This window comes from Magnolia sinica, chromosome 18 (genome assembly GCF_029962835.1).
Source record: "Magnolia sinica isolate HGM2019 chromosome 18, MsV1, whole genome shotgun sequence".
Lineage (NCBI taxonomy): Eukaryota > Viridiplantae > Streptophyta > Magnoliopsida > Magnoliales > Magnoliaceae > Magnolia > Magnolia sinica.
The window spans coordinates 13,906,129-13,930,236 of NC_080590.1; the positions used below are offsets into that span (position 1 = coordinate 13,906,129).

The 24,108-nt window shown below is 38.9% G+C and overlaps 1 protein-coding gene across 1 annotated transcript; it reads left to right on the top strand.

The window, feature by feature from the left end:
* Window positions 1–2,274: 2,274 nt before the first annotated feature.
* LOC131233354 (uncharacterized) lies at window positions 2,275–6,866 on the top strand. The gene is made up of 3 exons (XM_058230044.1): window positions 2,275–2,492; window positions 4,016–5,688; window positions 6,359–6,866. The coding sequence occupies exons 2-3, from the start codon at window positions 4,020–4,022 to the stop codon at window positions 6,724–6,726; spliced, it is 2,037 nt and encodes a 678-aa protein (XP_058086027.1). The 5' UTR covers window positions 2,275–2,492; window positions 4,016–4,019; the 3' UTR covers window positions 6,727–6,866.
* The last annotated feature ends 17,242 nt before the right edge of the window (window positions 6,867–24,108 follow it).

The window sequence follows — 24,108 nt, forward strand, 5'->3', positions numbered from 1 at the left end:
ATCCTTTTAATCTTTTTCATTACAAGACTGACCCTGGCTAGCTTGGCTCTATATATAGGGCCATGGCCAAGACCTTTTTAACTCGATTAGGGCCAAGGTCGGATCATATGGCCAGTGCTTAAGGGGCTAGGGCTATGCAAGGGCCAAACCTGGCCTCGCCCATTTGCAACCCTAATGGCTATATTCCAGATTATCATATTTTTAATGCGCTATGCTCGTTGATACTAAGAAGAAAATAAAACCGAGGTCATATCTCATGATTGGTGGCTAGAAACTACCAATACTAGTAGATTCTGAAGAATGGTCCATCCATGATGGGACACAACTTGCAAGTTGTCCAAATTACAAGATTACATAATTCAAAACCTATTTATAATAGGTTGACTCTTACCATCCAATCAATGGTTAAGAAAATGGACTGTTGACTTTGATCATGCTAAAAAAGGTTTGTGGTTGAAATGCTTTCACGTGCATTTTACTACCGATGTAAAAAGCATATTTCTCAGCAGGCCGGTTAACCCGGGTTCACTCATCTCAACATGGCCATACCATTGACCTAGGCCAGTGATTTGATAAAACCAGGCAATCCCTGGTCTGCACATGACACAGCCATGATTTGTAAGGTGACTTCAGACTCGGTTGACTCGAGTAAAGTTGGGTTCGTAGAGTTGTGTCCTATGATTGACTCGGATGTTGAGTCAAGGTGTTAACTCACGAAGTCTGGAATCAGTCCAGTGGAATACAGGCCATTTACATTCTTTCAAAATTCTATCTGTTTTTATCAAATAAGTTTCTTAGTTTATATGTGTTGTACTATGTTTTTTATCATTCTAAGAAAGTTACTAGGAGGGTGACATGTGTCTTCACATAAGAAATAAGAAGTGAATGAAAAGATTTTCATGATATTTGAAGCAATTTTTGTGTAGATATAACTAGTGTAAATCTAGATTTACATGTCAAGGGATGGTTGATGAAGTGTTCTGATTAAGTTATGAGTGAAGAGAGAAATATGGTTTAATTGTTTAAGATGTAAAAGATACCGAAATGAATAAAGTCTTGACCGATAAAACAGAAACCATCGTAACAAAAGAATAATATAAATAAGCGAAGGATCAAAAAAGATTTTTTAACAAAAAAATAATATAAATAAGAGAAGGATCTAAAAAGATTTTTCAACTACCGTATTTGTTGTAGAAATGGAAAAATGATATAGAAGAACATGTTACAATAAAACTTTATAAATAGCAAATAAATTCAATAATAATAAATAAATAAAAAAAAACAACAATCAATTCAACACAACAACCAATCAAACTAAATCTATTAATTTATTTTTTATCTTAATTTATTTTATAAATAACAATAATCTAATAGTGATAATTCTTAGCTATAACTTTAATCATAAATCAAATATGAACTTAAAGGCTAGATATATTTTTTTTTATCCTATATCACACAACTTATTTAAGTGAAGTAATTTTTGCGACCCTTAGCCATCTATTGTTACTGTTTTTTTTTTTCCTAATATTTTGAAAGTATCTTCTTGCAAAAGTCACCAAATAACCCATGTTTAGAGGAATATTGTCCGATCATTATCAAATTTCGTGAGTAGCAAAGTAAGCGGTCGATTGTCTCGTAATAAGCTCATATACATTTATACCGTAATAATTTTGTGAGTGCTTGGAGTGGATTGGTTTGGATCCAAGCGCTGTATACATTAAACCGAAGTGTCAATGTGGACCGTAATAATTTCGGTTGAGGCCTTATTTACTTTCGCCTCCATCCAATGAATGATCCACATCTCACACGCTATACGGCGTTGGCAGGTGCCGCGAATTGGGTCTCTACTAATCTTCCCAACCGCGCGAATCGTCCTGAGAATTACGTGCGAGCTATGATTCCAGCGATGAATTCAACAAACCCCCATCACGAGCATTGCGACGCGGACCGTCACCTCATCGCTCACACACGCCTACAAGTAGTCACGCATGAGAGCTTTAACCACACGTGCCGTAGCTATCCTCGGATCAAGTGGCCCCCACCAGCTGGCCCTAAAAATCAGGCTGCTCAACTCAGCAGGTGGGTCAAAATGTAAAAGAACAACCGATCTAACGGGTCCGACTCATGCGTACACGTGTACCTCACCTGATGAGCGGAGATGTCTCAAGTTTTTGAGATGCAATCTCCGCCGTCGGCCCACCTTATACACGGATGGGATGTCAAATCCTAGCACGTGTCTTCGAGTGAAAGGGTGCGTGTGGGCTTAGCGAAGCCCCAAGGGACAGCACTTAACGGCAACACACACGTTGCACGTGACCGGGAGACGCTTTCCACGCCTGCTGCTCTCCTCGCTAGCCGGACCTCGCGAGGGGTACTGATTTATCGCCGTTGTGTTTCATTTCCTCGGCTTCCTCTCCTTCCCTCCTCCCCGATTCGCCCGATTTACTCGCCGGCCCTTTTCCCTCTCACTCTCTGCGAGCGCCTCGAACCGGGTACTTTGCTTCCCTTTCAATCAATTCCATGAATTTTTATTTTTATTTTTTACTTTGTAGTTTATACATTTCACTACGTTCGAATCTTTGTTAGGGCTTTGAATGAAATTCGAAAATTATATCCAAATTTCCCAATTTTATATAGCTTTGCTGAGCTTTAGTTTTATAATTGTTGGGCGAAATGCTTCCTATGCCGCAGGTGAATTTTTCCATACTAAAATCTAATCTGGTGGGCCCCACCATGGGGTGGGCCATGCCCCAGTATTCCCCCCATCGGACGGTCCTGCTGTCCGGTTGGTTGCTTGCAAATTGACAATTATAGCTAGCGGTCTGTGTTTATGTGGTGGAGCCATCAAACTGTCCTGATGATCTAATGGTAGAGAACGTTTGGGATATCTCTGATCCACTAAGCGGCCTAGCACGCCAACGGTTTGGATTGCAAAATTCTGGGCCCCACACGTAGGTTAAAGAAATGGAAGAATTCTCAATGGGCTGGTGATGGGAATTAATGGGGGTGTAGAGTGAGGGAGGGAGAGACAATCTCTGATGTTTTATTGGGCGAGGAGTCGTGCTCGAGTCAGTATCAATTACATATCAGTTTCCTAAAACACCCCCATTAAATTAGATGAATGTGTGGATTTCGGGTCCACTTCATCATCCCTACATTTGGCATTTTAATGCTGGAATCATTTGGTAGAATAGAGGCAATCTAGATTCTGCTGATGCCTTGATAGCTGAAGCCAGAACGTCAAAACCTGTCTGTGGATTGGAGAGATTTCCTTGAAATAGTCGAATGCCATATGCGTTGCCTTTGAATTTATGTCCTTAATGCATAAAGGAAATCCATACAATGTTTGAGTCATGCAAATCGTAAATAATCCATAAAAAATGTATGAGGATTTGAACTCCTGGACTGTCGATTTGGCCAACCAGTTTCGACTAACTTTGTGCTAACTCTTGAAGAATCATAACTGCAACCATGAACTAGGACTGTCATCTGAGTACTCAGCACTACATTGTCTATTGTCCCAAACAACTGATTATGTCATGTTACAATGCCCACACAAGGCCAATGTAATATCATCCTGATTCCTGAGTAATCGGAGCTATCTAACATCTCATAAACAGTTCTTTTTCATGCAATCTTCCTAGTCTCCTCGTTCGTAAGAAGTTTCGGAACCGTCAGTTGCACTTCTGTGTGTTTCCCATGCATCATTAGACTATTGATTTCTCTAGTACTTCCTTAACTTGATCTTCCAATGCCATTAGAAGTACGTAGACATATGGCGAAGCTAGTGTTAGCTTATAACTGGTAGCCTTTTGTCATGTTTTGGTGGTTAGTGTTTGTTTTATTTAGTTAAAAGGATTATATCTTAGTGTTAGAGACTGTTTCAGTATTGTGGTTCTTAAGTTGATTAATAAAATCCCTTGTAGTCTTAATATTCTGGCATCTTTTTTCCCACTTGAGATTTTTTTCACCGTCTATTCGATAGGAGATGATGTTGTATTACATTTTATTGCAGGAAGATGGTGAGGGGAAGAGATGCCTGTTGGGAGCACTGTGTCTTGGTTGATGCAACAAGACAAAAGGTTCGGTGCAACTATTGCCAGCGGGAGTTTAGCGGAGGAGTTTATAGGATGAAGTTTCATCTAGCTCAAATCAAGAACAAAGACATAGTCCCATGCACGGAGGTCCCGAATGATGTTAGGGATCTGATACAAAGTATATTGAGCACTCCTAAGAAACAGAAGACTCCCAAGAAGCCGAAGGTAGATCGGGCACTTAATGGTCCACAAAATAGCTCTTCTGCTAGCGGTGGTTTTCATCCTAATGCTGGATCTAGCGGACAACGTGGGAGCACTTGTCCATCTTTGTTATTTCCACGTCCTTCACCAAGTGCACAGCCAGCTTTGGATGATGCTCAAAAGCAAAAGCAGGATGATGCTGATAAAAAAATTGCCTTGTTTTTCTTCCATAATTCTATTCCATTCAGTGCCACCAAATCCATCTATTATCAGCCAATGGTGGATGCCATAGCGGAGTGTGGGGCGGGGTATAAAGCTCCAAGTTATGAAAGGTTGAGATCCACTCTCTTGGAAAAAGTGAAAGGTGAAGTGAATGACAACTATAAAAAGTTTAGAGATGATTGGAAAGATATGGGTTGCACGGTTTTGTCTGACTGTTGGTCAGATGGTAGATCCAAGTCACTTATAGTTTTCTCAGTTACATGTCCTAAAGGGACTCTATTTCTTAAATCAGTAGATGTATCTGCTCATGCAGATGATGCCCATTACTTGTTCGAACTGCTTGAATCGGTTATTATGGAGGTTGGTGTGGAAAATGTTGTTCAGGTCATCACGGATAGTGCAGCCAGCTATGTTTATGCGGGAAGGCTTCTCACATCCAAGTACCCTTCGTTGTTTTGGTCCCCATGTGCTTCTTATTGCATCGATAAAATGTTGGAGGATATCAGTAAGCAGGAATTTGTGGGTACAGTCATGGAGGAGGCGAGGAACATCACACGATACATCTACAGTCATGCATGGATTCTAAATATGATGAGAAAATTCACCAGTGGAAGGGAATTGATTCGACCAAGAATTACTCGATTTGTAACGAATTTTCTGTCCTTAAGGTCCATTGTAATTCAAGAGGATAATTTGAAACATATGTTTTCCCATCCGGATTGGTTATCATCTATATATAGTAGAAGACCTGATGCCCAAGCCATTAAATCGTTGCTATACATGGAGAGATTTTGGAAGTCAGCACGTGAAGCTGTAAGCCTGTCGGAGCCGCTTGTAAAAGTATTGAGGACTGTCGATGGGGACATGCCTGCCATGGGTTATATATACGAGGGCATAGAAAGGGCTAAAGTTGAAATCAAGGCATTCTACAAAGGGATTGAAGATAAATACATGCCGATTTGGGAAATAATTGATAGGAGATGGAATTTGCAGCTGCATTCCCCATTACACGCGGCTGCAGCTTTTCTTAATCCTTCTATTTTCTACAATCCAAACTTTAAGATTGATTTGAAGATGAGAAATGGCTTTCAAGAAGCGATGATGAGAATGGTTACTGAAGACAAAGATAAGATTGAATTCACTAAGGAACATCCCATGTATATAAATGCACAAGGTGCTGCTCTAGGGAGTGAGTTTGCTGTCATGGGAAGGACGTTGAACTCCCCAGGTATTTACCATTTCCTTGATTGGTTGGATATAATGTGCATTTCTACTTTCTCTTAGATGGGGGTGACTCATCCACCACCAGCATGGAGTAACTGTGAACCAATCCAGACCATCCAAATCATGGGCCCTGATGATCAGATGATACTATCCATCCAATTGTTGTCCATTGAATGGATGTTTAAAAAGAAATTGGTCAGTGGTCTGAATTCAACAGATGTTATCAGATGGTTAAGATTGCTCAATAAATGTGATTTTCATCCACTCTCCAACAACGAGGCCCATATTTTTCCATCTAGATCATGGTTGTGAAAAATGTTATGTAATGGTAGCGGTGGGTATGTTTAAACATTATGGAGCGGTAATGGCTGTTACATTTTTTTAAATTGGCTATGTGACGGTAATGATGGCGACCGTTACGACCACCATTACCATTACTGAATGCCTTGGTCTTGAATAACGTACGTGTGTACGCCACACAAAGCTGCCATCATTTATATATATAAAAAATAAAATGTGGAAATGCACCCAGTACTCAGTAGTATAGCCTTTCTTGGATTGTGTGGATTGATGTTCTCATCAGGTTTCAAACTATAGCTAACATTGCCTTTTTTATTAGATTATTGGGGCAGTACATATCTTATCTAACTTATCTTTTCTATATCTACAATTAGGTGATTGGTGGGCTGCCTATGGTTATGAAGTCCCCACATTGCAGAGAGCAGCATTACGGATACTGAGTCAGCCTTGTAGTTCTTACTGGTGCAAGTGGAATTGGAGCACCTTTGAGAACATACATACCAAGAAACGCAACAGGATGGAGCAGGAAAAGTTCAATGATTTGGTTTTTGTGCATTGCAATCTCCGATTACAGGCCATCACTCAAAATAGGGATGGAAAATGTAAACCTATTATTTTTGATGAAATAGATGTTAGTTCTGAATGGCCCACAGAGTCCGAATCTTCGACTCTTCTCTTGGATGATTCCTGGTTAGACAATCTACCCTTTGAATGCCGAGGTAGCCCTTCAACTTATGAATAAATCGAAAAATATGAAATATCTAGCATGAAGGAATTGCACGCTACGTGTATGATATTTGAACTTTTTTGGGTTGATAGATGTTTTCAATACCATGGAAGTTCTGTAACTGCTGTTGCTTTCAATGCATTTTACATTTTATTCGTTGTTGAGAATATCAGCACAACATGTCTTGTCAAGTTGTGTTGTTGACTTCTTAACCTTCTAGTCTGTGTTTGGATGATCAGTTGAATTGAATTACATTAACTTAAATTGTACAAGAGCCTTGCTAATGCACAAGGCAGCTCGTGTGCACGTCACCACATGATCTATCGTGGCAGATAGATGCAAAATCCAAGCCATCCGTTAAGTGGGTCCAACTATATGGATGCTTTTGCCCAAAAATATATCTGGTCTAGAAAACTTCAGCCAAGTTTTTTGCAGCTGTAGTTTGTAAATTGTAGCCCACCTGACAAGTGGACTGACCTGAATCTTCGGCCAGTGCATCTAAATAGTAGTGCCCCTCCAATAGATGGAATCTTGCACCTATGTCCCATGCTGGCAAACATGTGGTGTTGGGCTTAGCATATTCATTCTACCAGAAGCTAATGACTTGCAATTCCATTCCAGTTGTTTGAAGCTTGATTTCAAAGAGCTGTAATGGTAATTTGGGGGCTAGTTCCTCATTACGATGGAGTGGGGTGCTTGTCCTGCATTCTTCCATTCCTTTTTCTGGTAGTGAGTCATTTTAGGATTCATTTCAATTGGGAATCCAAACGCAACTAGCATTTCTTGGATATCAGTTGTGTGTTTCGTTTTCATTTCGCATGGTCAGGTAAAAATTTCGTTTCAGGGTCTCAATTCACTGCAAATAGGTGCCTTTTCTTTCTCCTCTCATTTTCCCCCTTTTCTTTTAATGGTAAGATTTCCTGGATGATGTTTGGTTTTCATTTTACATGGTCAAGTAAAAATTTCATTTCAGGGTCTTAATTCACTGCAAATAGGATCCTTTTCTGTCTTCTCTCTGTTCCCCCCCCTTTTCTTTTAATGGTAAGATTTCCTGGATGATTCATCACAATTTGCATGATTATACATTTGCAGTCAGTTGTTTTCCATCTTCAAATGCATTTTACATATGAAATTTATGGCCGCAGATATCGGTGGCTATGATCATCTCTAATATGAGGATATTTTTAGGGACAAACTCACTAATGGTCTGGATTACTTAACCATGAAACCTGAGTTTTCTGTGGGAAGCTAGATGATAAAGAATCTTAGAATTCCTTTACTCTTCACAGCACGCATGGAAGAATGATATATCAATCTTAGCCTTCTTCTGATACCAGCATCGATTAGCCTTTTTTCAAAAATCACACATTTAGACAATCCTATCCATGCTTTTCTGTCTGTATCAACCAATTGAACGATCCCAATTATCTGATCAGGTTAGAAGATTAGTAGTCATTGGAGTATGTAGATTGGATGTTGTTACTGCGTAGTGAAATTTGATTGGGCAGCAAGCCACCATTAGAGATAGGGTATTCGATTGAATAATTTTCAAACATGTTTTGTGTGAGTTTAATCTTTGATAATGGCATACCGCCCAATTGAATTTCACTATGTTAAGTCAAAAAGGGGGTTGGTGCGAGCATGAATTATACTAGATCATTATCTGTCCTGGGATCAATCAGCCCCATTATATGTATTTGTTTAATTCCCACTCATAAACGCGTGCAATGAAAAGGTCATCAACAGCTTTCTTTATGCAAAGATGACCTGAATCCGAAAATTAATATGAATGTAAACTCAACCATTCTATGACTTTTCTACGTAAACCCAATGGCTAGGGTTGTTGGAGGCAACTCATACTTTCTCATTGCCTATTGATGGGGTGGCCTACCTGTTGTAGGGTTTTATCAAACATATGCATGTCTGAATGGTTTTATCAACCATATGCATGTCTAACTAGCAGGTTGTGAATGGTTTGATCACCTGAATCTGCTATCCTCTTTTGCTCACATGTGTTGATCCATACCGTTCATCCAGAAGATACTTTCTTAGATGGTTCCTATGGAAAAAATCTTACTGATTGAAGGTCAGCAGAGAACTCATCATCCGTGCCAAGTGACCCGGACATGATGCTCCAACAAAGTAGTTCTCACCTTGGCACCTAAGGGTAAGATGATTTTCCGTGTTGACCACATATTGTGGGAGCTTCTCAATGAACGGTCTTGATCATCATGTTTATGGGGACAGAAGGGGGAGCAGATTATATTTATGGGGAAGAGCCGCGTTATCCTCTTTTTACTTGGGTGTGGCTGGCCCACTAGATGAACAATTTGGTTTTACCAACTGTAGATCCATGCAAAGGTGGGGATCTTCTATGGGCCACAGACGTCCATGGCCCACTAATGAGCGAAGAAGATTGGACGCGGATTGCATGTGATTGTGACCTGGACCCCACTATTATATTTGTGAGAAATCCACCCGTGCATCCATTTTTTCCAGCACATGTTAGGACATAAGACAAAAAATAAGACAGATCCAAAACTCAAGTGGGCCACACGACAGGAAAAAAGTGGAGATTGAATGTCTACCATTGAAATATTCATAGGGTCACAGAGGATTTGGATCATCTTAATACTTTTTGGTTTTCAGTTCATCACAGCTGGAATGACCTTATGGACAGTTTGGATGGCATATAAATATCAGTGGATGTTCAGTTCCCATTTTTAACTGTCGTGTGGCCCATTTGAGTTTTGGTTCTACCTCATTATTGGACTCATGTTTTAAAATGAGCTTGGCAAAACGGACGGACGGGGTGGATTTCTCACAAACATAAGATGGGCCCCACATATGGTTGCAGGCGATCGGCCTCCAAGAAGATTGACCCAGTGATGTGGATTTGGTACCTAGCCGCTGATAAGGGCACCGTGGTCAACTCCGAACCTCTGGCAGATGGTGATGGTTTATCCTCATGCTCTAACTAATTGCCCCCTTGGAAAACCAGAAACTGAACCGTCCAAATTGTAGGACCCAGCAGCCGTAGTTTGTGAACCGTTAATTGAACTGAACCTATGTGCTAAATGGCCGATTGATGGTGTTAAAGTGAAAAATAACCAACTGCTTGAATCCAATAAATAATGCCTAATAATTAGACATTAAGATGGTTCAATCGATAGGATTTCTGCGTCGCGATATATCTATGATGGGTCACATGATTTGGACGGTTTAGTTTGAGTTACAGGATTTACACGTGCACTGTTGCCACCTTTCCAAGGAATCAGACAAATTTCTCCACAAACGAGAATAGGAACAGCATCCCGTGCATTGCACGAATATCGTGCAATAATCGGTGTGTTCCAAGGTACTTCCGGATTGAAATCGGATTGCATACTGAGTGACTCATTACGCTCTTATCGTCCTGAGTAAACTCATCTGGGCCCACCGTGAATGTATGTAGTCTATCCACGCCGTCCATCCGTTTTTCCGGCTAATTTAAGGGGTTAAACCCAAAATTGAAGCATATCCAAAGATCCAGCGGATCATACCACAGGAAACATTGGGCATAATGATTTCCATAGTTGAAACCTTGCTAGGTCCCACAGTGATGTTTATTTGTCATCCAACCTGTTCATAAGATCATAGAGACATGGATGAATGGAAAACATAAAAATAAGCTTGATCCAAAACTTATGTGGCCCCCAAGAAATTTTCAACAGTGGATGTTTAATTCACACTCTTTCCTGTTGTGTGGTCCATTTTAATGTTGGATATGCTTAATTTTTGGAATAAAGCCCTAAAATTATCCGATAAAAAGGATGGACGGAGTGGATCAAATACATAAATCATGGTAAACCTCATAGAGTCTACTCGGTACGCATTCCGCTCCCGGGATTGAGCTGACTTTTATTGTATACGATGGAAATAAGGCCACGCAAAGGATGGGTGGATGGATTGGATGTCGCTCAAGGTGTGGCTGCATTGCGGTGTTGCACGCGCTTCCGACAACGGGTGGCTGCGAGGATTCCGCTCTCCGAAAAGGGCATCCTGCCGGCCAAAGGTTTTTTTTTTTTGGACATTTTTGGTTTGGATTTGACATCCCACCTGTGCTTATCTGGGCCAACCTTGAAACCTTCCTGAGGTCCACATTGTTGTTTATATGCCATCCAACCGTCCATTTCCCATTAGTATGAAGCGAAGCATACCCGTGGTGGTTGTTGTGCCCCTCTTTCTTGCCATTCTCGAAAAATCTCATATTAAGGCAACATATGACATAAATTCTGGCGTTTTTAGTGTTTTTTTTTTTTTATATGAAAGGATCTCCAAGATAATTCTAGTGCTTTTTATGATATCACAGGTGACATACATTTAGGCATGTTTGTTAACGTTGATTTTTTGCACTTAATGCATAATTGGAAAATTTTTCCGTATTTAGTGGTGTTTGTTAATGCGTTGTTAACGCGAAAGACAGAAAACGCTAAGTGGTTTTTCATTGAATTCTTTCCGTGATAGGAGTCTGGCTTAATGGTGAATATGGAATGCGCTACATGATTTTTCATTAACCAAAAATTTTTGCTTCCAAAAGTACCCATTTTCTAGTTATTACGGCAATTTTTTCTTTTAAATTGTTTGCACAATACAAAATCAACCTTTAACCTGTGAAATTTCTTTATACCCCATCATGATTTATGTGTTTGATCCACACCGTCCATCAACTTTTTCAAATAATTTAAGGTGTGAGCCAATAAAAGAAGTAGGTCCAATGATTAATGGGATCACAAGGTGGGGATTGAACGTCCACCGTTAAAAACTTCTTGAGAGTTGGAGAAGTTTCAGATCAAGCTGATATTTGTGTTTTCACTTCATCCACGTCTACATGACCTAATGAATAGGTTGGATGGTAAAAAAACATCACAGTGGCCCTTAGAAAGGTTTCAACGATGGATGCCATTGTCACCGCAGCATCCTTTGGTGTGGCTCACTGAAGCTATGGACCTGCTTCATCTTTCATATCATATATTAAAATAATATAAGAAAAATAATGAACGGCTTAGATAAAACACTTACATCATAGTGAGCCCTACAGATCTCTGCCCGGACCATCCGGCGGGGGTAGGACACGATCCGCGTTCGAAGCGGATGGGCTCTAGGAGCCTGGGACGGTTTGGAAAGCGGATTGGCTGGTGTATTGACGTCAGCAAGTTCTATGGGTCCCATCATGACGTGTTTGTTATATCCAAACCGTCCATCTATTCTTCGAGCTCGTCGTAAGGCTTAAATAAGACAGATCTAAACAAAAACTGGACCACACTGCAAAAAGCAGTGGGGGATTGAACGTCTACCATTGAAACCCTTTTGGGGTCATAGAAGTTTCGGATCAATATGAAATTTGTTTTTTCTCTTCATCTAGATATTTTTGACCTTATGAATAAATTATATGGAAAATAAACATTACAGTGGGACCTGTGAATTTTCTAACGGTGAAAATCATTATCTCGCTGCTATTTTTGGTGTCGTCCATTCGAGTTTTGGATATGATTCATTTTTTGGATAATGCTCTAAAATTATCTCAAAAATTTGATGAACGGTGTGGATATAATAAATACATTATTGTAGGGCCCATGTAAGTTTGATCTCTTTGAACCGTTCGTACAACTCAGACCTCGAGGAGCGTCAGCGCTCATCTTGGACAGGAACGGATTGGATACTCCCCCTGCCACCAGCCAATGGCTGGTGGTCGGTGCTCTGTGGGCCCTACCATGATGTATGTGTTTCATCCATGCCATCCATATATTTTTTTCAGATCATTTCATGGTAAGGGACAAAAAATTAGGTATATCAAAATCTAAAGTGGGCCACATTACAGGAAATAGTGTTGAATGAGCGTCGACCATTAAAAACCTTTTGGGGGCCATAAAAGTTTTGGATCAAGCTGATCTTTGTTTTTTTCCCTTCATCTGGGCCTGTATGACCTAATAAAAAGATTGGATGTCAAATAAACAGTACAGTGGGCCTTAGGAGGATTTTAATGGTGCATATCCAATCATTATTGTTTTCCTATGGTGTGGTCCACCTGAGATTTATATCCCTCTAATTTTTGGGGTGAAGTACTAAAATGATATGTAAAAATGGATGAAACACATACATCATAGAGGGGCCCACAAAGCACCGACCACCAGCCACCGGGCTAGTGGCTGGGGGAGTAGCCAATCCGTTTCGGTCTTGGACGCGGATTTCCTGCGAAAGCCTTTTGCGGGAAGTTCCTGCGCTGGGAACGCAGGTGGGGCCACTGGGATGTTTGTGAGAAATCCTCACCATCCATTCATTTTGTGAGTTCATTTTAGGACATGAGGCCAAAGATGAACCGTATCCAATGCTCAAGTGGGCTGAAAACGTGATAATTAAACGTCCACAGTTGAAATATTCGTGGGGCTACTGAAGTTTTGAATCATGCTAATATTCGTGTTTTCAGTTCATTCCAGTAGGAATGACGTTATGAACGGTATGGATGGCATGTAAACATCACTGTCGAATCAGGGAGGTTTCAATGGTAGGAATTTTCCTAAATACCTTTTCCTTTAGTACAGCCCACTTGAGTCTTGGATCCTGTCTAATTTTGGTCTAATCTCCTAAAATTAGCTCACAAAACGGATGGACGAAGTGGATTCCTGACAAATATTACGGTGGGTCCCACCTAAGTTCCCTACGAAAGGCTTTAGCAGGAAATCCGTGTCCACTCCTCTTCGCATGAAGTTCCTGCGTTGGAAGCCTATATGGGGCTCATCAAGCTCCGAGTTGTACAAACGGTTTTAAGGAGATTAAAGTTGGCGGGAAATCATCTGGTGTAGTACCAATTCACGTTTATTTTTTTATAAAATACAACAAGCTTCTCATTCACTTCTCCATTGCATCATCAATTATTTTTTCAACTTCTTTATAAAAGATTATAAATATTTCTCTTCGACAGGTATTACAGTCTCTCTATTTTTTAAGATTGACTTGATTTTCTTGATTTTTTGCCTTTTCTATTTATTTTAATCAAGTAAATTTATTAAAATTGTAAGTAAATTTATATATGCAAATCATTAATTTTTTTATCTGTTTTATGAATAATGATATTTTAATTTTCTATTAAGTACTTTATAGTTTATTTGAATTAAATAGAATAATTTTATTTCCATTTAATAAAAAATAATTTCTTTATAATGTAAAGCATTTCTAAACAGGAGATAGATAGGGGCAAATGTGTCAAATTAATATATTTCAGACATTTCAGATGTTTGTTAACGAACAGATTGTTTCAAATTCAGTACTTAATTTTCAGACTTCGGCCATAGTTACCAAACAAGTTTTTTGACTTCAGATTTCAGATTCAGGCTTCAGATTTCAGATTCAGTCTTTAGACTTCAGATTTAACAAACGGGGCCTTAGTGGTACATGTTATTAAGAGGGTGGTACATGTTATTGGATTGTAGATGAAATAATATAATCTAGTTATCTAAAATTTAATGAGCGAAGAGAAAAATATAATCCAACAAATCAAGATACAGTATGTGACCGAAAAACATAGAACTTGATAGACAGAAAAGGAACAATTACAAAAGGAAAACGTAATAAGAAAAGAATCTAAAAAGAGGTCATTCGACTAATATAACTATTGAAGTAATGAAAAAAAATATATAGAAGATTAAGTTGCACAGTAAAAATTTATAAGTAGAAGAAAAAAATTATAAAGCGATCTAACAATCAAATCAAATTTATTTATTTTTTTTATCTTAGTTATCTTAGAAGTAGTGGTAATTATTAGTTATAGTTTTTAGTTGTAATCTAAATCTACACTTATACGCTGAATTTATTCTTTTCCAAATATCACACAGTTCTTTTAGAAGATGCGTTTTTACTAGAGGTGGGCATCGGTCCTGATCGGAGCGGATTGGGTTCAACCCGATCAGATCCGAAATGGCCATGGATGGACCCGGACTCGATCAGATCCGGAATCAAATCCAGGTCACTTGACCCAAACAAATCCGATACATAATTTTTCTGACCCGAACAGAGTCCAACTCGGTCAGAGAAACCGAGTCTGATCGAGTTGGGTACGATTCGGATTCGTATGAATTTAATTTAATTTTTCATATAATGTGGCCCACTTCAACCTTTAATATATGTTATTTTTTTTCTCAATGCCTTAATTGATATGTCAAAATGGATAAACGGTTTAGATAAAACATATAGATCAAGGTGGGCCCCACATAGCTATACAAAAACTATTCGTTATTGTGTTTATGTTTTTACCGAACGTGCATTGCACGAAAGCACTCAGCTTCTTTTTTATATATGTATAGTGAGTGGGACTTGCTGTAATGAACTTAGCAAGTTATGTGGGTCTTATCATAGCGTATGTGTTATATCTAAACCGTTCATCTATTTGGTAAGCTCGTTATAAGGCTTACAATGAAAAATAAGATAGATATAACTATCAAGTGGACCACACGAAATATTTAATGGTGAAAATCATTTGAGGCTGCTACTTGTGGTGTGGTCCACATGATCTTTGGATATTAATAATTTTTTAGATAATATACTAAGATGATCTATAAAAACATATGAACGTTATAGATATAATAAATACATCACTGTGAGGCCCATATACCTTTAATCTCCTTTGAACCGTTCGTACAACTCGGAGCTCGAGGAGCGTCAGTCTCGTCCTTGCACAGAAACGGACTGGCTACTCCCCCTGCCACGGTGCCACCAGCACTGGTTGTTGGTCCGTGCTCTGTGGGCCCCACCATGATGTATGTGTTTCATCCATGCCTTCCATCTATTTTTATAGATCATTTCACAGTATGAAAAAAAAATAAATGAGATATATCTAAATCTCAAGTGGATCACATTAAAGGAAATATTGTTGAATAAACGTTGACCATTGAAAACGTCTTGGGCTTAAAAGTTTTGGATCTAGCTGATGATATTTATTTTTTCCATTCATCTGGGTCTTTATGACCTAATCAAAAGATTGGATGTCAAATAAACAGTACAGTGGACCTTAGAAGGATTTTAAATTTTTAATGGTAGATATCCAATTATTATTGTTTTCTTGTCATGTGGTTCACCTAAGATTTAGGTACCTATCATTTTTTTTATGAATCCATAAAATATTCTGTAAAAATGTATGAACGGAATGGATGAAACACATACATCATGGTGGGGCCCACAAAGCACCGACTAAGGAGCAACCAATCCGTCCCTCGAACGAACTACCCACCTAGCCTAAGGCAAGTGTAGACTGTGTAGTTGGTGTGTGGTTTACATCCGACGAAAGGATGATTTTAGCGGAAAAAACGGTAAATGCTACTCGACATTCACACATGCCCATCGGGCACGTGTATGCAAGCAGATGGGCCTGATCATCATCTGAGTCCAAGTCAAGTTTACGGTCTACTATTTTTAGGCTTCGGGTCGGGTCTGGTCGGTTCGGGCCGGATCCTTTCGGTTCGAGTATCCGGGTCGGATCTGTCCGGATTAACCTCTATCCGAACCTGACCCGAAATACTATCGGATCTGGGTTGAAAGACTCGATCAGGCTGATCTAAGCCGTCGGTTCTGTTCGGAACGGTACCGAGTCGGGTCGGATCGGGTCGGATCCACCGGATCGGGTTCAAAATGCCCACCTCTAGTTTTTACAGTCACTCCTAGTGGTTGATTGTGAGTTTTTCCTTTTATTTAATTCGCATTGGTATATTGGAAGTCCATTCTTATGAAAGGCAAAACACAACCTATATTCAGAGGGAGAACCTCACCCTCCGATTATCGTCTGATCATCATAAAATTTTGCAAGTCGTTGAGTTTCTTAGAATCTGGTCATATATGTTCGCATTGGACATATCTGTTTATTTCGGCGCTTTGGGTCAAAGTTGATCGGTTTGGATAGAGTTGCTTTATCGCTTCTAGCACATCTGCACACACTACACGTGACAGAAAATAAACTAAGGGCTAACAATTTTGGCATGCCTGGTGGGACTCAATTACGAAGTATACTTATTGGTGAGGTAATTTCTTGGAATAACCAGCCGAATGGGTGATCGTAATGCTTTAGAAGTTGCCACTAATGTTGTTATAGTCAACGAGCTTCCTGCCCTGGAAGAAGAGTTGCAAGTTCAACATGTACCTGAGCAAGTAAATCAACCACTTAGCATGGTGCCTGTTCCACCAAACTCGGATAAACCATCAACATCGAATGTTGAACCTTTCGAGATTATGTCAGTCGGGATAGTTGATGTAAAAAGGAAAATTTAACACATTACAAATTTATCGCGAGTTTAGGCTAAACATTCACTTGTTTAAACAAAAGCCTTTAATAGGTTGATGGTTGGCCATACCGAGAGCATGAATCTATTGGTGGCCTTGATTGTCGAAAGAGCACCTATTGCACCTCAACAACTAGTCAATGAGTTGGAGGTTGATTACAAGTCCAATGAATAAATGGAAAATGAATACCTTGTGCCATACCAAATTGACGAGCAAGAAGGTTATGATAGTATTATTCAATTCCAGCCTTGGAATTGACATTTGTATCTATTATGCTGTCATATGGTAGGTCTTTGTAAATCAAATAATTTTTTCAACTTGCATTTTTGAGGCTTGTTATCTCGATATCGATTGGCCCATAGTCTTCTGTAAACCAAGTTAGGCTGGATTCTTTATATTTAAAGAGATAGAAGGAATTGTTGGACTTATCAAGGGTAAAAAAGGAAGAAACTCAAATACTTGGTAAATAAATAATTAATTTTGGGACAGATGAAATTACGATGGCCAAAAGAAGTGAATTCTACATATGTTAGAACAGACTTAATGAATTTTGCTCCAAAATATTCTTAGAACTACATCTGGATAAGTCAAATATGTATGCCAGAATGATAAAAACATTTCGTAGTTGCCTCGAACATACTACGATACGGATGATCGAATAAAAAGGGGATGAGAGCAAGCCGGTGTCCTCGAGAGAGTACCTTGGGCAGATGAATGTATTCCTTGATAATATGAAGAACACTCACACATAATAAAAATTGGTAAATCCATATCAGAAAAAAAGACGTATGCTCTTGTTCACCAACCTCTTCTTGAGTTTACGTTAAAGAGCTATGAACGTGAAATACGCCTTGTCGGTCTTGTCTGAAAGGGTGAATGATTGTTGATTCTTCATGGCAAATCTGGATAAATAGGCTCGCCAAAGAGCAAAAGGTGGGTGAAGGCAGATACATCCATGATTGTCAGACTCATGGGGCCACGTCCAATATGGAATGTATTAGTCGATGACTCTAAAAAGTTGAAACTGCTGTGAGGAAAGTATTAACTGGATATTCATGCGTGTTGCCGTGCTGTGCTTTAACACGAGTATACCATTTTGCCCAACTCTTCATCATTTTAGCTATGATCTTGGAGATTTAAAAACATTAGAAGGGTCTGGGAAATGATCGGATTGAATAAGCAGAACTTCATCAGGGCATTTTGGAAAACATGGTTCGATTTCGCGAAAGCTGTTCATGAGGAACCACATGGTGAAAGGTTGAACCAAGTGTAAACAATGTCTTATTCGATTCGATAAGAGTATTAAAGAGAAGGTCATTAACCACTTCTGATGATTTTAGGTGAAAGACTGAAATAAAAGAGGAGGAAGATACGACTATGATAATTGAGATAAAGAAGACTAGAAAGAGAGTTTTGACATGAGAGATGAGAATCAAAGGGTGTAGAAAGTAAACACCAACTTATAGTTGTGTTTATATATCGACTGTGATACGTGTGCAATAATGAAAGGGTAATCATGACTCTTTTTACGATATGATTCTAGATAATGTGTCACATGGACATGCTAGAAGAAAGCGGTAAAGAATATCTTTTAGTTAGGCCTTGATAGAGTAGAATCAATGAGGATATGACATAATGACTAATGGTTGATTGCATTAATTGCATTTAGCAATAAAACAACATCGCTATCACCTTTTTCCTAAAGACAAAGTGACCTGGGGGGCAATGTTGTACTCTAGACTAACGGTCGATTGCATTAATTGCATTTAGCAATAAAACAACATCGCTATCACCTTTTTCCTAAAGGCGAAGCGACATGGGGGGCAATGTTGTACTCTATTTTTAGTCATTCTGAAAAAAGCTAATAGAAAGGCGATATGTGGCATTGCACGAGAAATAGGAAATGGATGAAAAGATCTTTAAAATACTTGGAGTGTTTTTTTTATAGAATTATAGTCTGTATAAATCCAATGCTGCACGTCATTAGATGATGGATGAAGTAATGAGACTGAGTTATATAAAATTTAATGAGCGAAGAGAAAAACACAGTCGAGCAGTTCCAGATACGGTGGGCAACCGAGAAACACAAAACCTGACCGACAGAAGAGGAACATTCACAAAAGGGAAAGGTAACAAGAGAATAATACAGTGAGAGGCCCTTCGACTACTGTAATCATTGAAGTAATAAAAGAAGTATATGGAACAATAAGATGCATAGAAGAAAATTATAAATAGCACGAGAAATCTACAAAGTAAGCATCTCCAATATAATCGAAGTGTCAAATCAAATCAATCTATCTTTTATCTCAGTTATCATAGAAGTAGTGATAATTAAGTGGTGGTAATTTTTAGCTATAGTTTTTAGTTATAATCAAAATCTACGCTCATACGTGGGATTTGTCTTTATCTAATATCACAAAGTTCTTTCAAGAGACACATTTTTGCAATCGCTTCTAATGGTTGATTGTGAAATTTTCGTTTTGTTTGATTTCCACAGGCATACTAAAAGTCCTTTCTTGTAAAAGATAAAACAACCTTTCATTATGATCTGATGGTTCTAAAATTTTGTAAGTGGCTGAGCAAGTGACCAATCTTCTCATAATTTGGTCATATATGTTTACATCGGACACACCTGCTTATTTTGGTGCTTGGGGTCAAAGTTAATCGATTTAAATTGAGCTGCTTTATCGATTCTGGTACGCCCGCACACACCACACGTGATAAAAAACAAACTGAGTGCCAACAGTGGTAAGTTGGTAGGTCTAATTGTGGGTTAGATGATAAAAAATCCGTTGCATTGAAAGATTCTAACCATCTATAGCTGGTTTCGGGTTGTAGCCAAGTCGTGCTCTATGTATGTAGGTACACAAGGAAGAGTCCTTGGGAGAGACGTAAATATCTCCAATTATGAGACTTGTAAAGTGTTGCACATGTCAGTACTCAACATTACACCCCATTTGTCACCTTGGATTTGGTGGTAAATGGGTGTATTCCAAATTCAAATAGTCACTTTTTGCGTTTAACATCCTTGGATTTGGAGGTAAAGAGAATATGAGGTATTTCAAATTTACATTTTTGGTGCCTTGAAAGGGATTTTGATCATACCAGCATTGAGGTATGGTAAAAATCTTTAAATGGATGAGAAGTTTTAAATATTCTAAGGGTAGTCATCTGACAGGTTTTTGAAATTTTTTTGGACTAAATTGTCCCTATCCTTGGAACTTGGTGTCTATATGGAGCTTCTTTTTCTTTTTCTCTTTTTTTTTTTTTTTTTTTCTTTCTTTCTTCTTCTTCTTCCTTTTTTATTTTTTTTTATTTTTTTTATTTACATTTTTCCTTGGGCTTTTTCTTCATTTTCAAAAATATTTTTCAGTGATTCACGCTGCATTTTTCGGCGTACATCCATCGTCATCAATTTTTCTAACATATGGGCAAGCTACTGATACGTGGAAAAAATTTTAAATGAATTTTTTATTTTATTTTTTTAGAATAATATTTTCTTATACATAGAAGCCACTTTTAGTTGTAAATAGAAAGGGATGACGGTGGTTGTTCTTGTCATGAGGAGAAGTGATTGTCAGAAGGGATCGATATGAGGTAGATAAGGATGGTTGTGTTTATCATGTGGAAGACAATGAATGATATAAAATTTAAATTTTTAAAGGGTTGAAGTTGTGTGTTAAAGGTTTGGGTCATGGTTCTCATGTGTTAAGGGTTGAGGTTGTCATGTTATAATGGTTGGGGTCATGGTTGTAACATGGTAGGAGTCGAGGTTATCATGTGAAGGGTAGATATTGTTATGTGCTAAGGGTCGAGGTCATTATATTATAAGGGTGAAGGTCGTGGTTGTAATGTGAAAGGTAGATCTTGTTATGTAGTAAGGGTTAAAATTTTCATGTTATAAAGGTTGTGGTTATAATGTGGTAATGGTCGAGGTTGTGGTTGTAATGTGTTAAGGGTCGGGGTTGTAATGTTATAAGGATTGGGGTCTAATATGGTAAGAGTCGAGGTTGTAACATGGTAAGGGTAGAGGTTGCCATGTGAAGGGTCGTGGTTGCAATGTGGTAAGGGTCGGTGTTGTCATGTTATAAGGGTCAGGGTCGTGGTTGTAATGTAGTAAGGGTCGAGGTTGTCATGTTATAAGGGGTCATGGTTGCAACATGGTAAGGGTCGAGGTTATCCTGTGAAAGGTATATATTATTATGCGTTAAGGGTCAAGGTTTTTATGTGTTAAGGGTCGAGGTTGTCATGTTATAAGGGTCGGGGTCTACCATGGTAAGGGTCGAGGTTGTAACATGGTAAGGGTCGAGGTTGTCATGTGAAGGGTCGTAGTTGCAATATGGTAAGAGTCGAGGTTGTCATGTTATAAGGGTTGGGGTCGTAGTTGTAACGTGGTAAGGGTCAAGGTTATTATGTTATAATAAGGGATCATGGTTGTAATGTGGTAAGGGTCGAGTTTGTAACATGGTAAGGGTCGAGGTTGTTATGTGAAATGTAGATATTATTATGTAATAAGGGTTAAGGTTTTCATGTTATAAGGGCCGTGGTTGTAATGTAGTAAGGGTTGAGGTCGTGGTTGTAATATTTTAAGTGTCAAGGTTGTCATGTTATAGAGCTAAGGTTGTGATTGTAACATGGTAAGGGTCGAGGTTTGGTAAGGGTCGAGGTTGTCATGTGAAGGGTTATGGTTGCAATGTGGCAAGGGTTGGGGTTGTCATGTTATAAGGGTCCGGGTCATGGTTGTCGGTAAGAGTTGAGGTTGTAATGTGATAAGGGTTGTGGGTCCGTGAATTATGTGTCGAATCCACTCCGTCCATTAGATTTAGAATTTAAGTTAACCCCATGGGCCAAAAAATGATTTACATCGAAAGATTTTATGGGCCCTGGAAACCACATGAGCCTTTCATATCCCTCATTTTTAGGCCCATGTCCTAAAATAATATTTCAAAATGGATGGATGGTGTAGATAAAATATATACATCATAGTGGGCCTCATAGAACCATCCATCTCTAGATAGGTTCGGTTACGCGATCCGCACCACATCACATTACATTGATGCGGATTTCGAGAGAAGCTTTTTGGAGGTAGTTTCTACTACCTTAAGATATGTTGGGCACACCATGATGTTGTAAGAAATCCACTCCATCCATACATTTTGAAAGATCATGTTAAGACATGAGACAAAAAATTAGACAAGTTTGAAACTTAGGTGGACCACACAACTGAAAATAGTGGAAATGAATCGCTTACCATTCAAACTTTTCTAGGCTCCACTGTGATGTTTATATGCAATTCAAACTGTTCATAAAGTAGCCTAAATGGTCATAAACTCCTTACCATGGATATGGAATGAAAGAATAAAAATATTAGCATGATCTAAAGCTTCTAACAGCCCTATGAATGTTTCAACTGTAGGCATATGATCTCTACTGTTTTCGGTTTTGTGGCTCACTTGAGCCTTAAATTTACCTCATTTTAAGCTCATATCATAAAATGATTTGAAAAAATATGTGATGGCTATGGATTTCGCACAAACACTATAGAGAGCTCCAAGCCCTCCCGCCTCTATCATAAGCGAGCACCACGGAAAAGGCTATGGGGTAATTTCAACTGAACCTTTTTTTTAAGGTGTCATATGACTAGATATGATATTTGTTTAATACTTTTAGTATTTAAAGTATTTGGAAATATGGCCGTACTTTTTTTTTTTGCCAAAATCTCACCTAAAATATGATGTAACTCAATTTAAAAAAAAAAAAAAAATCAATTTTGCCTTACTTAGAAGGGCACCAGAGTCACGCATATAATAAATATTTCTCTATACTACTACTCGTTGGACGAGGATTAGATATTGACAGGTTGAGTAGCCAGTCTGCTGCTGAAGTGACGTTACCAAGTTCTATGGGTCCCCCTATGATGTGTGTTGTATCTACACCATCCATCCATTTTGAGATATCATTTTAGGGCATGAGCCAAAGAATGAGGTAGACAAAAATTAGTAGTGGACCCCACCACAGAAAATAGTGGGGAGAGTGATCCCCACCATTGAAACTATCCTAAGGCCCACCATAAGGGGGCGTTTGGCGCATGGGTTTAAAAGGGATTAGGTGAGAGTGAGTTTTAAGATCTCATGGATCGTTGCAATGTCCTGTTTGGGACTCACATAAGGTATGGGTTGTGAAGCCCCTTATGGGAATCAACGCCGAGGCAAGGGTTTCTACAATTCTACTTTGGGTTTCATGTGGCTAGTGGTTGATGCTATGTGGACCCACCATGATGTATGTGTTTTATCCATCTATCCATCCATTTTGAAATGTAATTTTAGTGCTTGATCCCAAAAATGAGGTAGATATAAATCTTAAGTGGACCACACCATGAGAAAACAGTAGTGATTGAATTACACCATTAAACCTCCTAGGGCCAACTGTGCAGTCCACTTGAGATTTCGATCAAACTCATTTTCGAGCTTATACCATAAAATGTCATGGAAGAATGGGTGGACGACAGGGATGAAACACATACATCATTATGGGGCCCACGGAGCCCCAACTGGTGGTGGCAAGATGAGTAGCCAATCTATTTCCTAAACATGAAGTGAGATGGCGTCCAAGCCATGGGATTGGAGGACAATCCCTGACACAGTATAATCATTACATTTTGATAATTCTATTCCCCTTAAATCCATCTAATCTCATGCTCTAAACACTCCCTAATGTTTTTTTGAAATCCAACCTCTTCGAAAGTTAAAAATGGCGTGAGAGAAGGGAAAACACAAATACAAACTTGATCTAAAACTTTCTAAGCCTTTAAAAGCTTTTAATGGTAGGACTTATCCTGTTGTTTTCTGTGCCAGGGTCCATTGGAACTTTAGATTTTAATCATTCCTGGGATATTGCCGTACAATCATCTGTCCAAATGAATGGAAGGCCTGGGTATATAACATACATCATGGTAGGACTACGGAGCTCGGTGAAGTCACTTCGGTAGCCAGCCTGGCCACTCAACCTGTAAGTATCTAATCCGCGCCCCTACTCGTTTTGATACTTGGGACGCTGAATTCCATGCATTCTTAATCCAAGCTCCCAAACGGT